The sequence below is a fragment of the Oratosquilla oratoria genome, chromosome 40 (genome assembly GCF_046742065.1).
Source record: "Oratosquilla oratoria isolate Oo_2021 chromosome 40, ASM4674206v1, whole genome shotgun sequence".
In the NCBI taxonomy this organism is placed as follows: Eukaryota; Metazoa; Arthropoda; class Malacostraca; order Stomatopoda; family Squillidae; genus Oratosquilla; species Oratosquilla oratoria.
This window is the reverse complement of record NC_134816.1, coordinates 32,082,861-32,097,702: the sequence shown is the minus strand read 5'-3', so window position 1 is coordinate 32,097,702 and position 14,842 is coordinate 32,082,861. Positions and strand designations below refer to the sequence as shown.

Below are 14,842 nucleotides of genomic sequence, written 5' to 3'. Positions count from 1 at the left end.
CTAGGACGTCCCTTCATGTTCACTCCCTCCACATCTGCCTTCCATACCTCTTTTGCTAGTCTTTCTTCACTCATTCTTTCCATGTATCCAAACCATCGTAATATTCTTTCATCAACCCTATCTCCCAACTCCCTTTCCACCCCTGTTCTCCTCCTCACCTCCTCATTTCTCACTCTATCTAGCCTAGTAACCCCAATCATACTTCTCAGACACCTCATCTCAAACACATTCAAACTCCTTCTCTCTTCCTCTCTTATGTTCCATGTTTCTGCCCCATACAGTGCTGTTGGCACAATCACTCCTTCATACAGTCTCCTCTTAGCATCCATTCCCAAATGTCTATTCCTCATTACACTCTTTAATCCACCAAGGCATTTACTCACTTCTCTCAATCTACATTCTACCTCCACCTTCACTCCACCTTTTCCTGCCACATTTGCACCCAGTGGCAGAATTCTTTCTTACCCCATCCACAGGGGACAGAGGCAGAAAGGAAAATGTATAGTGGCACAGAACAGTTTTAAGAGGGAACAGCATAATGGAAGGGTAGTTACAGTACAAAAAGTAGTATCATTCCTTTAGGGGAAGAGATTTTCTCTAACATTAATGAAATTATGTGTCTCAAGTCAGTAGGAGTGCCCAAAAACAATCCCCAAAACATTGGCTGCATGCTACGGTGTAAATAGTGATATGGTTTCACGTCACAAACTCCCCCCTATCGGAAGGCTAGGACGGTGCCCCTCACAGAGGATTTTATAGCATGGAATTTAATGAACCATGCCTTTGATTCAACTTCGCCGGTGGCAGGATTCGAACCGCCATCCCCTCGACCTTCGCCGCAAGTAACGACGCCCTAACACTCAGTCAATACCCCAGGAAACAAGGGTTGTGGATAGGAGTGGTTGTGTATCTTTGACTTGCAGGAGGAAGAAGCAATAGACAGATAAAGGACACTTCTTTCTTCCTTTACTCAATAATTAACTTCTAATTCTACTACTCCATCCCCAGCTACACATCTATTTATCTATCTATCTACCACTGGCTTCTTCCCCATTATAAAGTAGGTAGCCAAGTCTAAGGCACATACCCACTCCCATCCACCACCCTTTCCTCCCTCTCATCTTAGCTCCTACTGGATGACAGGTCATCCCTCTCTCTTGCCTGCAGCTCGAGTCAGCAGCAATTCAACAAGACACAGTACATCTGCCACATTGAGACCACTTCACTTAATCAGCTTCCCACACCCACTATCCATCCCCTATCTGTAAATCTCTCCAAAGCTCAAAAAATTATTAATTTATATGTTCTCTCCATAGATATTCTGAAGCACACTCCCAAGACCTCCCTCGATAATGGTGCCCTTGAAGAAGCCCTAGATAAAATCCGAGCTGTTGTGACCTATATCAATGATGACAAACGCAAAACGGAAGCAAAGTTGAAACTTTTTGAAATCCACAATGATATTGAAAATTGTCCGGTAAGTTCTCATTTATTCTATTTATTTATTATATTATTTTTATATATATCTTCTCTCTCTCTTAGCAAATGTAGATTTAACATCACATATTTTGATATAGAATAAATTTTATTACTACTACCAGGAGAGGGGGGGTCGCCGAATTTATGAAGCGGCCTTGCTGTGGATGTGCTGTGTCTTGCGACACTGCTTCTGACCCAGGGCAGTGGACAGGATGCAGGGATGACCTGTCATCCATGAGGTGCCAAGATAAGAGGGAGGGAGGAGGCTGGAGGGGAGTGGAATATATAGAAAATGGAATGGGTGGGAGTGGTTTCTATGCATTTTTCTTTCTGGCTACCCCCCCCGTGTAAGGGGGAAAAAGCCTTTGGTATATGAGGCCCCGCATGGAGAAGTGTCCCATGCGACACAATGGCTGGTTTTGAGTTACGCACATATAACACTATTTTGGCCCTTCTACTTCAATCCAAGCATGTCGGAAAGGACAAAACGTGACCTGAAATATGGTCGAAACGCTCCTAAAACAAAGTGGTAAAACCTCACGCTCGCTTGGCCAGCGCAAAATAGTGTTATTTGTGCGTAACTCAAAACCGGCCATTGTGTCGCATGGGACACTTCTCCATGTGGGGGCCTCATATGTATGTATACCACCAGTCTCTTCCTTTTCACTCTCATCCATACCACACCTGTGTGAGTCCTCTGGAATCCTTTTTGTTGGAGAAAAATACAGTGGGGAACCCCTAGTCCTTGCACTCTGTTCCATTTAATCCTTTTGTACAAGATGTATGGGAACAGTTATAACATTCTTCTGTCCTCTCACTACCACAAGCACAGAGGCAGTAACATGCTCAGACATTGCAAGGGGCAGGTGCTTTAAGCTGGAAATTGGGCACTTCACTCTTTTGTATTATTCGTGTGTGCAACACCATTTTCCACATTATAATTTCTGAATGGTAAGAAAATTGAAAAAGCCTGTGAGAAATCCTTTTTCATTCATTTTTATATATTTTTGTAAAGGGCACTTTTGGGGCACAGGGCAAAGGGGCAGGTGCTCAGGCACCCTCAGCACAGGCCCGCACAGGGATCAGAGAAGGAAGGAGAAGTCATACATACATATACCAAAGGCTTTTTCCCTCCTTACAATGGAGGTAGCCAAAAAACAAGGCATAAAAACCACTCACACCTATTCTGTCCCCAATATACTCCACTCCCATCCACCCCCTTCCCTCCCTCTTATCTTGGCACCTCCTGGATGATGGGTCATCCCTGCATCTTTCCCACTGCCCTGGGTGAGAAGCAGCGTCGCAAGACACAGCACATCCACAGCAAGGTTGTTTCATTAAATTGGCAACCCCTCGCTTCATCTCCTCATACATAGAAGGAGAAGACGGGGAGAAATCCCTTCGGGCTGTGTCAATTCATTTTTCACACAAACTCCCTCACCCTCCACCCACTCCCCCCTCATTCATCACAGCATCATCCATACATTCTCCATTCACCTCATGTCTTCTCTCCCATCCTTCCTCAACAGACATTCCCATCTGCCCCAGTACCCCTTTTACCCCATCCATCCATCTCATCCTATGTCACCCCCTCATGTTCACTCCTTCCACCTCTGCCTTCCACAGCTCTTTTACTAATCTTTCTTCACTCATTCTTTCCATGTGTTCAAACCATCCCAAAACTCTTTCATCAACCCTATCTCCCAACTCCCTTTCCGCCCCCATTCTCCTCCTCACCTACTCATTTCTCACTCTAGAATATCATAGAAATGGTAAAGAATAGGTTCCAACGAGTAACAACAATAGTACAAATGCATCTCAATATTTCTTTATACATACATATACCAAAGGCTTTTTCCCCCTTACATGGGGGGTAGCCAAAAAGAAAAAGGCATAGAAATCACTCCCACCCATTTTATTTCCCATATATTCCACTCCCCTCCATTCTCCTCCCTCCCTCCCATCTTGGCACCTCCTTTTCTTTTTATATATATTTATTTTATATACTAGAAATTATTTTATATATTAGAAATATTCTCATATTTCTTTATGAGAAGAGATTTTACCCTAAGGTAAACTAACAATTTGTGCTATTGTTTATAGTGCTACATAGATACACATGCCAAAGGCTTTTTCCACCTTACAAGGGGGGAAGCCAAAGTCAGAAGGCATAATTCCACTCCCACCCATTTCACCCCTATCCATTCCACTACCTTTCACCCCCCCCACTCCCTCCCTCTTTTCTTGGATCCTCATGGATGACAGGTCTTACTGTCATCTCACCCATTGCCTGGGATCAGAAACAATGCAGCAAGACAAATACATCCACAGTTTATAGTGGTATCCCTAAATAATCCTGAAAATACTGAATGCATGTCACCATGTGGTCAGGTGTATGTAATTCAAGCAGAATGTTTTGTGTTGAATGAATGAATGAATAATTATGGTTTCCATTTCAGCCTAATCTTGTGGCAGCCCACCGTACCTATGTAAGTCGTGTAGATGTTACGGAACTAAGTGACAGCTGTAGTGGAAGAGGGGATGCTCTAACTCTCTTCCTTTTCAATGATGTCCTGGAGGTCAGTAATATTGATCAACAAATGTTGTTAAGTTTACATCATTCATGCTGCATATTTGTGTTGTCCATTTTTTGTTTTAAGCCATTGGTAATTTTTATATGACTTTAAATCTCTCTATTTACTGTTAATGTAGCAAGACTTTAATGTCTCAAATTTGTAATATGACATTTCCATTTTCTGATGTCTATTCTTTGTTTCAAGCCATTGGTAATTTTTATATGACTTTAAATCTCCCTACGTACTGTTAATGTAGCAAGACTTTTAATGTCTCAAATTTGTAATAAGTGACATTTCCATTTTCAGATGTCTATTCTTTGTTTCAAGCCATTGGTAATTTTTATATGACTTTAAATCTCCCTACGTACTGTTAATGTAGCAAGACTTTTAATGTCTCAAATTTGTAATAAGTGACATTTCCATTTTCAGATGTGTAAGAAGAAGAGCAAGTATAACTCAATCAAGAGCCCCAGTCGAGCCAACATGCATGCCATTAAAAGCATTAAAAGTTATAAACACCTTGAAATGACAAGTCTTGCCCATATCAAAAGAGTTGTGGACATCAGAGAAACAGAAGGTATGGATCTGGCTCTTGTAATCCTCTCAAAATTACTTCAGTAGAGATTTTGTTCTGATCTTTCAGTGGATGATAATTGATTGACCTCAGTCCGAATATAATCATTTGGCACAATCCAGAACAAAATGAAGTGAATCCCTTAGGGAAAAGTTTTTAGATTTTTATTTTTGTCATTTATTTATGTAATTTCACTTGCTGTTTGGTTTTTTTTTTTTTTTTTTTTTTTTTTTTTTTCTCTCTCTCTCTCTCTCTCTCTCTCTCTCTCTCTCTCTCTCTCTCTCTCTCTCTCTCTCTCTCTCTCTCTCTCTCTCCAAGAGTGGGGGGTGTTTGCTGATTAAGTAAAGCAGCCTTGCTGTAGATGTGCTGTGTCTTGCTGCATTGCTTATGACCCAGGGCAATGGGCGAGATCAATGGATGACCCGTCATCCAGGAGGAGCTAAGAAAAGAGGGGTAGTGAATGGGAGTGGAATGTGGGGATGAAATGGGTGAGAGTGGATTTAAGCCTTTTCAATCTGTTTGAGATGTATGATGGGATACTAGGCTGGATAGAGTGAGAAATGAGGAGGTGAGGAGGAGAATGGGGGGTGGAAAGGGAGTTGGGATATAGGGTTGGTGAAAGAGTATTGGAATGGGTTGGACACATAGAAAGAATGAATGAAAAATTATTAGTAAAAGAGATGTGGAAGGAATGAACATGAGGGGGCGACCAAGGATGAGATGGATGGATGGGGTAAAAGAGGTATTGGGAAAGAGAGGAATGTCTGTTGAGGAAGGGCGGGAGAGGACAGAAGATAGGGGTGAAGGGAGAAGAGTTGTGTATGGATGCTGTGATGCATGAGGGGTGAGGAAGTGTATGGAAAATAAATTTATGCAGCCCGAAGGGATTTCTCCCCATCTTCTCCATATCTGCATGAGGGGACGAAGAGGGGGAGTCGCCAATTTAATGAAGTGGCCTTGCTGTGGATGTACTGTGTCTTGCAACATTGCTTCAGACCAAGGGCAGTGGACAAGATGCAGAGATGACCCATCATCCAGGAGGAGCCAAGAAAAGAGGGAGGGAGGGGGGTGAATGTGGGTGGAGTATGTGGGGGTTGAATGGGTGGGAGTGGTCTTTTTATGCCTTTGTTTTTTGGCTACCTCCCTTATAAGTGGGTAAAAGCCTTTGGAATATGTATGTATGACTTTGGCTACCTCTCTTGTAAGGGGGGAAAAGTCCTTGGTATATGTATATATGATTGGAAGTTCATTTGATATCATGCTTTTCAGAGTGCCACAGTGTTTTTGCTTTAATAGTCCGGAGTAATCAGGAGTTGAAAGAACGTCTTTACACATTCACTCTACATCAGGATGATCCTAACAACGGCAAGAACAACTTCCTCAAAACGCTTTGCAGGAATATGGCCACCTTTATGTGTCGAAATGATGTTGTGAGTTTATTTTTTCATTTTGTTGTTTATTGTAGACATAATTTAAAACCACAGGACCCCCAGTACCCCAAAATATATCCATACAAACACACACACACACACACACACACACACACACACACACACACACACACACACACACACACACACACACACACACACAGATCTTAAAACAAGTACTCGGAAACAGACTGCCAAATTCTCTACTCTACCAAACTTCTCCAGATATCGACCTCACAGAGAATCCATTCCCAAGATGAATGAGTCACAATGGCATGATTATGTTTGGGTTACTACCCCACCATCCATGCATTGCTTTGTTTCTGATTCAGGTGGTTGGCAGGAGACAGGGATGACCCTTCATCCATGAGGAGCTAAGATGAGAGGGGAACAAGGGTGTTGGGTGGGAGTGGGTGCATGCCCACTTGACCACCTTCCCTATAAGTAAGAAAAAGCCCTTAGTATATATAGATAGATAGACCATCCCCACAAAAACTGTTCCAACATAGAATTGGCTTGGTGACAAACACCAGTGGCGTGAAATGCAAAACTGCATAGGTAACATAGAGCACCTAATACAACACTGTCCTTCTGTCAGTCCAGACCTACATATACCAAAAGATTGAGTCAAAACAGTCACCCACCTGATACCCACCCTACCCCCTCCTTTGTTGCCCCTCTTATCTTACCACGTTGTGGATGAAAGGTAAACTTTGTCCCCAGTGACATTGCTTGTGTCAAAGGCAATGCAGAAAGACTCGGGGCCCAACAGCCAGAGTTGGTCTACCCCTGACGCTACCTCATTACAAGAAAATTAAGAGCAGTACACTACTGTAACATCCACAACAACTTTCTACCTACACCACACAACTTATCCTTACAAAACACCATCATACGCGGATCACAAAAATGGCGCTCCAAGAGTGACCACACAACTCTCACCTTCAACAGACCCCTCCAGCACTAATGAATTTATCTCTGTCTCTCTCTTTGCACATATGTGAATATTTGAATTGAGTAATTGTAATATTATTGACTGTGGGAGTAAGACATTTATTGTAGACATGTATTATATTCTATGGCTTCATTTGAATTTTTGCAGGAAAATATTCTAGTGTCTATGGATCCTCAGCATCTTGACATTGAAACCAGTGATGTCTCATTGGCCAGTGCCTTAAATAAAGCAGTCAGGTATTTACTGTTCACTCACATTTTTTGTTTTGTTTTTATTCTATTCAATTTGGGTGATTGCTATTAGTTTCACTGACTATCCATAGCCACACAGTGGTTGACAACAGTCAACACATTCATAGAACTTTGGGTTCTTGTCTATTTGATATTAGTGTGAGAAGTTCCCATATCACCTAGTACTACAATACCCCACACAAACAATCCTCAGACAACAACACAGTATATCTACCCTAAGTTAATTGTGGTCTCACCCAGAGGCTTTTGCCAGTTACCTGAAGACTGGAGGTCTTTTGCAAGAGGTAATGGGTTCATTGATAGATCTTGTCAGGAAATCGTGTCAACCATTTGGATTGCACATCCAAGTGGAAGTATGAGTGTTGATGGATTTTGAAGACATGTCAATTATTTGATACTTGTACACATCTTATAGGTCCCCATCATAGGTCTTACATATACATGAATGGGTAATGGATGAGAATGGGATGGATTTACTAAAACAGCGTAGACTCAGAGGTGACATGATACAGGTCTTTTAAGATTTTAAAGGGAATTGACATCAAAAGTGACAAAATTTTCACACTGAATGAGAATCAGGCAAAAAAATAACGGTCTCAAACTGTCAGGAAATAGATTTAGTTTGGAAGTGGGTAGAAACAACTTCACCAGCCATGTTGTTAATGAATGGAATAAACTTATTGCAGAGGCAGTGCAATGTTGTTCAGTTCAAAGCTTTAAGATTCATTCAGATAAACACCTAAGCAAGATGCTGTAATGCCTGCCTTTTATTTTATATTATTTGTCATTTTGGTGAGGAACAGTTTGGTTTTAGGACAGGTAGGGGTTGTGTTGATCAGATTTTTGTGGTAAGACATATGTGAGGAAGCTATAGGAAAAGGTAAGGATGTTTTTTGGGCTTTTATGGATCTGGAAAAGGCGTACTATGTATACGTATTACTGTTTGTTATATATAATTCATAATTCATCTCATATTGGGCAGCTTCTCAGTTTTTCTTAGAGATTTTTTTTATCCAATAGTGTATAGCCCCTCCCTCTCCAGTTTCTATTCCTTTATTCCTCTCTTTTACATACTAGTTAATTTAGCATTCCGTCAATCCATTGCCCCAGTTCTCCCTTACAGGAAATTTGAACTCCACAGTAACTAGCTAGAGCCATTGGTTCAACCCACATATTACTTTAGATTTTGTGTTGTTGTCTTGAAAGTGTGGATGTTAGAAACTAGTCTCAGGTGTTCTGCGTCTTTTGTGTGAAGGTTGCCACTTGGGCAATTACTGTCTGTTGGAAGGATGAGTATTATGATATTGTGATCTGTATTATTTTTTATATTCTACAGATTTGCTGCCAAGACAAGTCGTAAAGTGAGTAGGGCTTTCAGCTTCAACAAGTCTCCCAGCAAACTAAAGCGGGCAGTATCCACAGTCATGAGTCCCTTTGGTACACTTTCCAACCCAAACATGAGAGGAGCGACCAGTGTCAACAACCTTGTTGTAAGTTGAAGTGCCAGTATATTGTTTACCCTGTTTATTAATCAGGCTATGTATAGTGTTATACAAATTATTTTTTAAAAGAAATCCAACCTACCAAAGTTTGCTTGTGCATTACATGGTAATTGGTCTGTATCTTCTTTTAAGACCCTTCCTTAGAGTTAGATTAAGTTGACTAATCTACATGCCTTTGGCTTCAGTTTGGGCAGTCTGCCCATGCAGTAAAATTCTAACATAACAGGGAAAAGGATCCTGCATTCAATGTCCTTATTTTTACCATTTGTGTGTTCTTGGATCCTTGATGCCTTCAAGGTCATTGGGAAGCGTGGATAATACATTCTTTTAATTCTTTTTGCACCTTCTCCTGGAATAGTGTTTTGCCTAAGTATGTAGAAAGAGGACAGAAGACAGGGATGAATGGAGAATGGTTGTATATGGATGATGTTGTGATGCATGAGGTGGAATGGGAGGTAGTATGTGTGAGCAAAATTTGACGCAGCCCGAAGGGATTTCTCCCCGTCTTCTCCTTTTATGCATGGGGAGACGTCGAGGGGGGGTTGCCGATTTAATGAAGCGGCCTTGCTGTGGATGTGCTGTGTCCTGCGACACTGCTTCTGACCCAGGGCAGTGGACAAGGTGCAGGGATGACCCGTCATCCAGGAGGTGCTAAGATAAGAGGGAGGGTGGAGGGGTGTGGAGTGTATTCAGGGATGGAATGGGTGGGAATTATTTTATGCCTTTTCCTTTTTGGCTACCTCCCTTGTAAGGGGGGAAAAGCCTTGGTATATGTATGTATGTAGGAATCATGGAACATAAGAGATGAAGAGAGAAGGAGTTTGAGATAAGGTGCCTGAGAAGTATGGTAGGGGTTACTAGGCTGGATAGAGTGAGAAACGAGGAGGTGAGGAGGAGAATGGGTAGAAAGGGAGTTGGGAGATAGGATTGTTGAAAGAGTATTAGGATGGGTTGGACATATAGAAAGAATGAGTGAAGAAATACTAGTAAAAGAGGTGTGGAAGGAGTGAACATGAAGGGGTGACCTAGGATGAGATGGATGGATGGGGTAAAAGGGGTATTGGTAAAGAGGGGAATGTATCTCAAGGAAGGACAAGAGAGGACAGAAGATAGGGGTGAATGGAGAATGGTTGTGTATGGATGATGCTGTGATGCATGAGGGGGAGTGAGTGGGGGATGAGGGAGTATGTGTGAGAAATTGATACAGCCCAAAGGGATTCCTCCCCATCTCCTTTACTACACGAGGGGATGGAGAGGGGGGTCGCCGATTTAATGAAGTGACCTTGCTGTTAATGTGCTGTTTTTTGTGACACTGCTTGATCAGTTTTGTCACTCACACACATTTTTTGCATCTTAGGTACCCACCTTTCATTCAGCTTCATACTCATAGTGGGATGTACAAACTGTACCTTAGTACTGAATATGTGTTAGCCTGTGTTTATGTAATGGGCAAACTAAATGGTAAATCTGTTATAGATCAAATTGGTTGTAAGAATCTACAAAACACCTTAGATTATTTTTTTAAAATAGTCCTATACATATCATGTATACATGTGCAATGTGAGAAGAGTTGGCAGAATAGCAAATATGGCTGCTTTTGGTGATTTAGTGCACCATTGTAATGAGAAAAAAAAAAAAAAAGACTGGTTCAAAGTGAAATTGGGGTACATTGGGGTTGTGTAATGTCATGGTTGTTCAATACAGTACTCTCATTAACGGACTAAAAGGGGGGTAACAGTGTCCGTTGATGTGAATAATCCGTTGATTTGTAGTGGTTTTTGGATGGCATAGTGATTGCACAGCACTAAACAACAGTACCAAAAACAATGAAAACACAGCGAAAACACTGCAAACTCAGCTAATTAACGTCCGTTAATGAGAGGTATTACTGTATGTACATGGATGAGATGGTGAGAGAAGTAAACTTAAAGTACTAGGAAGGGGTTTGAAGTCAATGGGTTAGAGTGGAGGGAAGCAGATGAGCCAGTCATTGCTTGTGGTTAAATTGGAGAGTAGATACACACACTGATCGTCCAATCAACCCATTGTTCCACAACTCTTGCAGAAGACTGCAGCCTCCAGTAGGGACCATAAAATACTAAGAAAAGATGTTATCTATGTATTGCCAGTGTGGGGCATAGTAGTGTGCACACTGACAACATACTCTCAGATTTTGTTTCATTTAATGTTTGAAAAGCCATTTATAATGCCCCAAGCATAGGAAGAGCCTTTTGGAGGACTAATCAGATACAGGTTGTGTGCATCACTGAGCATTAACACCCCCCTCCCCCCAAAATGGATATACATAAACAGCTTAATGTACAATGTAGTGTAGTTCCTAAGATAGGATTGTGTATTTCAACTAACCTCTTTCATACATCAAGAAGCAGAATAAAAAAATTCCTCAGCCTCTTAACCACCTCTGTATGGTGACGGCTACATAAATGTCATGCATATACAAGGATGCTGGTGTTGGTATCTTGATTATATATATATATATATATATATTTGTAGTTGTACAAAAGTGTAATGAGAAATAGACATTTGGGAATGGATGCTAAGTGATTGTGCTGACAGCACTGTACAGGGCAGAAACATGGAACATAAGAGAGGAGGAGTTTGAATATGTTTCAGATGAGGTGCCAGAGAAGTATGATAGGAGTTACTAGGCTGGATAGGGTGAGAAGTGAGGTGGTGAGGAGGAGAATGGGGGGTGGAAAGGGAGTTGGGAGATGGGGTTGATGAAAGAATATTGGGATGGTTTGGACACATGGAAAGAATGAGTGAAGAAAGATTAGTAAAAGAGGTGTGGAAGGAATGAACATGAGGGGGTGACCAAGGATGAAATGGATGGTTGGGGTAAAAGGGGCATTGGGAAAAAGGGGAATGTCTGTTGAGGAAGGATGGGAGAAGACAGAAGATAGAGGTGAATGGAGAACGATTGTGTATGGATGATGCTGTGATGTGTGAGGGGGATGGATGATGAGGGAGTATGTGTGAGAAATAAATTGACGCAGCCAGAAGGGATTTCTTCCTGTCTTCTCCTGTGTGCATGAGGGAATGGAGGGGTGGGGTCGCTGATTTAATGAAGCGGCCTTGTTGTGGATGTGCTGTGTCTTGCGACACTGCTTGGGACCCAGGGCAGTGGGCAAGATGCAGGGATGACCCATCATCCAGGAGGTGCCAATATAAGAGGGAGGGGAGTGGAGTATGTTGGGGGTGGAATGGGTGGGAGTGGTTTCTGTGCCTTTGTTTTTTTGGTTATCTCCCTTGATAGGGAGGGGAGCCTTTGGTATATGTATGTGTATGTAAAAGAGAACAAGTAATACAGCAGTGACTTTATATTCTATAATGTGAGTTGTGTGATGCTAATTACATATGGCAGCCAATGGTGAGCATGAGAACTTGAGTTGTACTGAAGTGGTTAAGATTAATTGTAGAGCAGTTGAGAGCATCTTATTGAGTTGTGTCATTGATTCATTCATTCACAATTTCTCTCTATTCGCTCCTGTCTTTTACTTACTCTTCTTTGTTCAAAAAGTATTCCATATTCCAAGAGCCCCCATCACCTCATTCATCCCTCTGAAGCTCATTTTGTCCACTTCGGCTTTCTAATTTCTCTTTGCTAGTCTTTCCTCGTTCATTCTTTACATATGCCCATACCACCTCGCCATTTACTGATTTACCTTGTCCGACAGCTCCCGTCCCATCCCTATTCTCTGACTTCCTACCACATTTCTCATTCTGTTATTGCACCTGTCATATTTTTAAAACTATAAAAAAATAAATAAAAGGTAATATAGTCAAAATTGATAGAGATTTCCCTGATACATATCTTGCAAGACCACCATTTGCAGGTACCTGTCATTGATCATTAACTTGTTCACATTTTCATGCAATACAACAAAGAAAATGCTGCAGTTTATGATAATGTACATACATACATATACCAAGGCTTTTTCCCCCTTACAAGGGAGGTAGCCAAAAAGGAAAAGGCATAAAATCATTCCCACCCATTCCCTCCCTGAATACACTCCACACCCCTCCACCCTCCCTCTTATCTTAGCACCTCCTGGATGACATAATGTACAAAGTAATAATCACACAATTTTTGTTTGTGTGAAATTCTTGTGTGTGTGCAAATATCCAGGAGGGGCCAAGATAAGAGGGTGAAGGGGAGTGGAGTATGTTAGGGATGGAATGGGTGGGAGTGGTTTTTTGGCTACCTCCTTTATAAAGGGGAAAAAGCCTTTTATGTATGTATGTATAAATTTATATATGTATATACGCATTCATCATCCATGGATCGAATAAATTATTATACTTCTCCATCCCAGCTTTAATTGCTCATACAAGTTGGGGTGGCTAAGTCAAACAACACAGCCACTTCACTCAAATTATACTCCATTTAAAGCCCATCCCTGCTCCGTACCTCATAGATAATGGGTCATTCTTGTACCCTGCTACACTGTTCAGGTTGAAGGCAATGCAGGAAAGCATGGTTCCTCTACAGTAGGGCATAATAGTTTAGAACTGGTTAACCATAACTGTGTTTTTTTTTTTTTTTTTTTTTTTTTCCTACCTCCTTTAAAAGGGGGGAAAAGCCTTTGGTATGTATGTATGTATGCTTCATCATACCCATGAAATGGAAATTTGGTAGAAATAGGTTTGTCACATGTGAATTTGCATCTTGAGGAGACATTATAAAGAAATGATGCATTAGGTTTCGGCAGGAGGAAGAAAGTGTTAACATACGTCAGGATGTGCTCATCTGCAAACAAGGTCATCACTTTTGCTTCGTGCACTTGGACCGATGGTGCAGGTAACAGTCACTTCTGAGAATTGAAGAGAAGCCATGGAACTTGAACCATCAACTCATCAACTAGGAAGATACTAGACCTGCATGCTTCCGATTCTTCCACCTGAACATAGATTTTTGTCAGAGAATATATTGGATTGCAGTGTCCCTAGGATTCTTTATCTCCAAGTGTCCACACAGTACACCCTTGCACCAAGCTAAGCTCTCTTCTTTGATGGCTTCAGTATTTCCTCCACTAATATTTTAAACCATTTAAGTCTATCTTTTGCTAGCCAACTTTGCTGGAAAACTCACATATGTCTGCTGTTGCAAAAACATACAAAATTAGGTGTTTAAAAAATAATTTGAAATATCATAACCCTAGTTCATGTGCTGACCATGTCTTAGTGTCTTGTTTGCCACCCTGGATAGAACGTTTCTCTTATTTTTGGAATGATTTGCCTACCTCTCTCTCTCTCGCTCTCTCTCTCTCTCTCTCTCTCTCTCTCTCTCTCTCTCTCTCTCTCTCTCTCTCTCTCTCTCTCTCTCTCTCTCTTTCTCTCTCTCTCTCTCCATCTGTGTGCCTCCCATGTTTGAGAGAGAAATCAGAACTCTGTTATCTTAGAAATTCTCATTCCTGTTCTGTGCAAATTTTATTTGCAAAAGACTCCAACTGTTACTTCTTTCCATCCTCTGGGTTTTTAGAACTCACATTATTCAATTTTTCCAACTTGTCTACATCTTGAAATGTTTCAAAAGGGGAATTTCAAAATACTTTTCTTGGTCTAGCAATTGAATTTAAAGTTATATTTATATCAAGTTCTTTTTGGGCAGTGCTTTATTGGTATTTAATTCTTCATGCTTATATAAGAAAGCCTTTTAATGCTTTAATATAAAGAAGAATGAGAGAAGTAAAGTTGGATTGTAGGGATAATGATCAGAATCTGTATGAAATTCACTCACAGGGCCCATTGTCATTGTGAAAGTTTTTTTTTTTTTTTTTTTTATTTTTTTTTTTTTTTTTTTTTTTTTTTTTTTTTTTTTTTTTTTTTTTTTTTTTCACTGTAAATATTTTTAGTTAAATGTCATATATTGGGTTAGTTTATTATTCATTGATCATCAAAAATATTATCACCATAGCTTTATAGTCTCAAAAAGTAATTATCTTTTCAACTTTACCTTTGTTTGGTCCATTTGTATTCTTCAGTATTCATGGTTTAGACTGCATTTTGTCATCAGGATATTACTGGTAAACCCAGGCTTCACGGCCAGTTACT

General features: G+C 40.8%; 1 protein-coding gene across 5 annotated transcripts in view; it reads left to right on the top strand.

Moving 5' to 3' along the window:
- Positions 1-14,842, top strand: part of LOC143020759 (protein ECT2-like) — a 45,508-nt gene that overhangs the window by 20,974 nt on the left and 9,692 nt on the right. For all 5 annotated transcript variants that reach the window (XR_012965931.1, XM_076177490.1, XM_076177488.1 and 2 more), the window contains exons 13-18: positions 1,317-1,477; positions 3,939-4,058; positions 4,485-4,632; positions 5,899-6,059; positions 7,162-7,250; positions 8,602-8,755. Coding sequence is in view for 4 of the 5 variants with exons in the window: in XM_076177490.1 (XP_076033605.1) it covers positions 1,317-1,477; positions 3,939-4,058; positions 4,485-4,632; positions 5,899-6,059; positions 7,162-7,250; positions 8,602-8,755 (833 nt within the window). In the remaining variant the exon portion in view is untranslated. The remainder of the gene's footprint in view (positions 1-1,316; positions 1,478-3,938; positions 4,059-4,484; positions 4,633-5,898; positions 6,060-7,161; positions 7,251-8,601; positions 8,756-14,842) is intronic.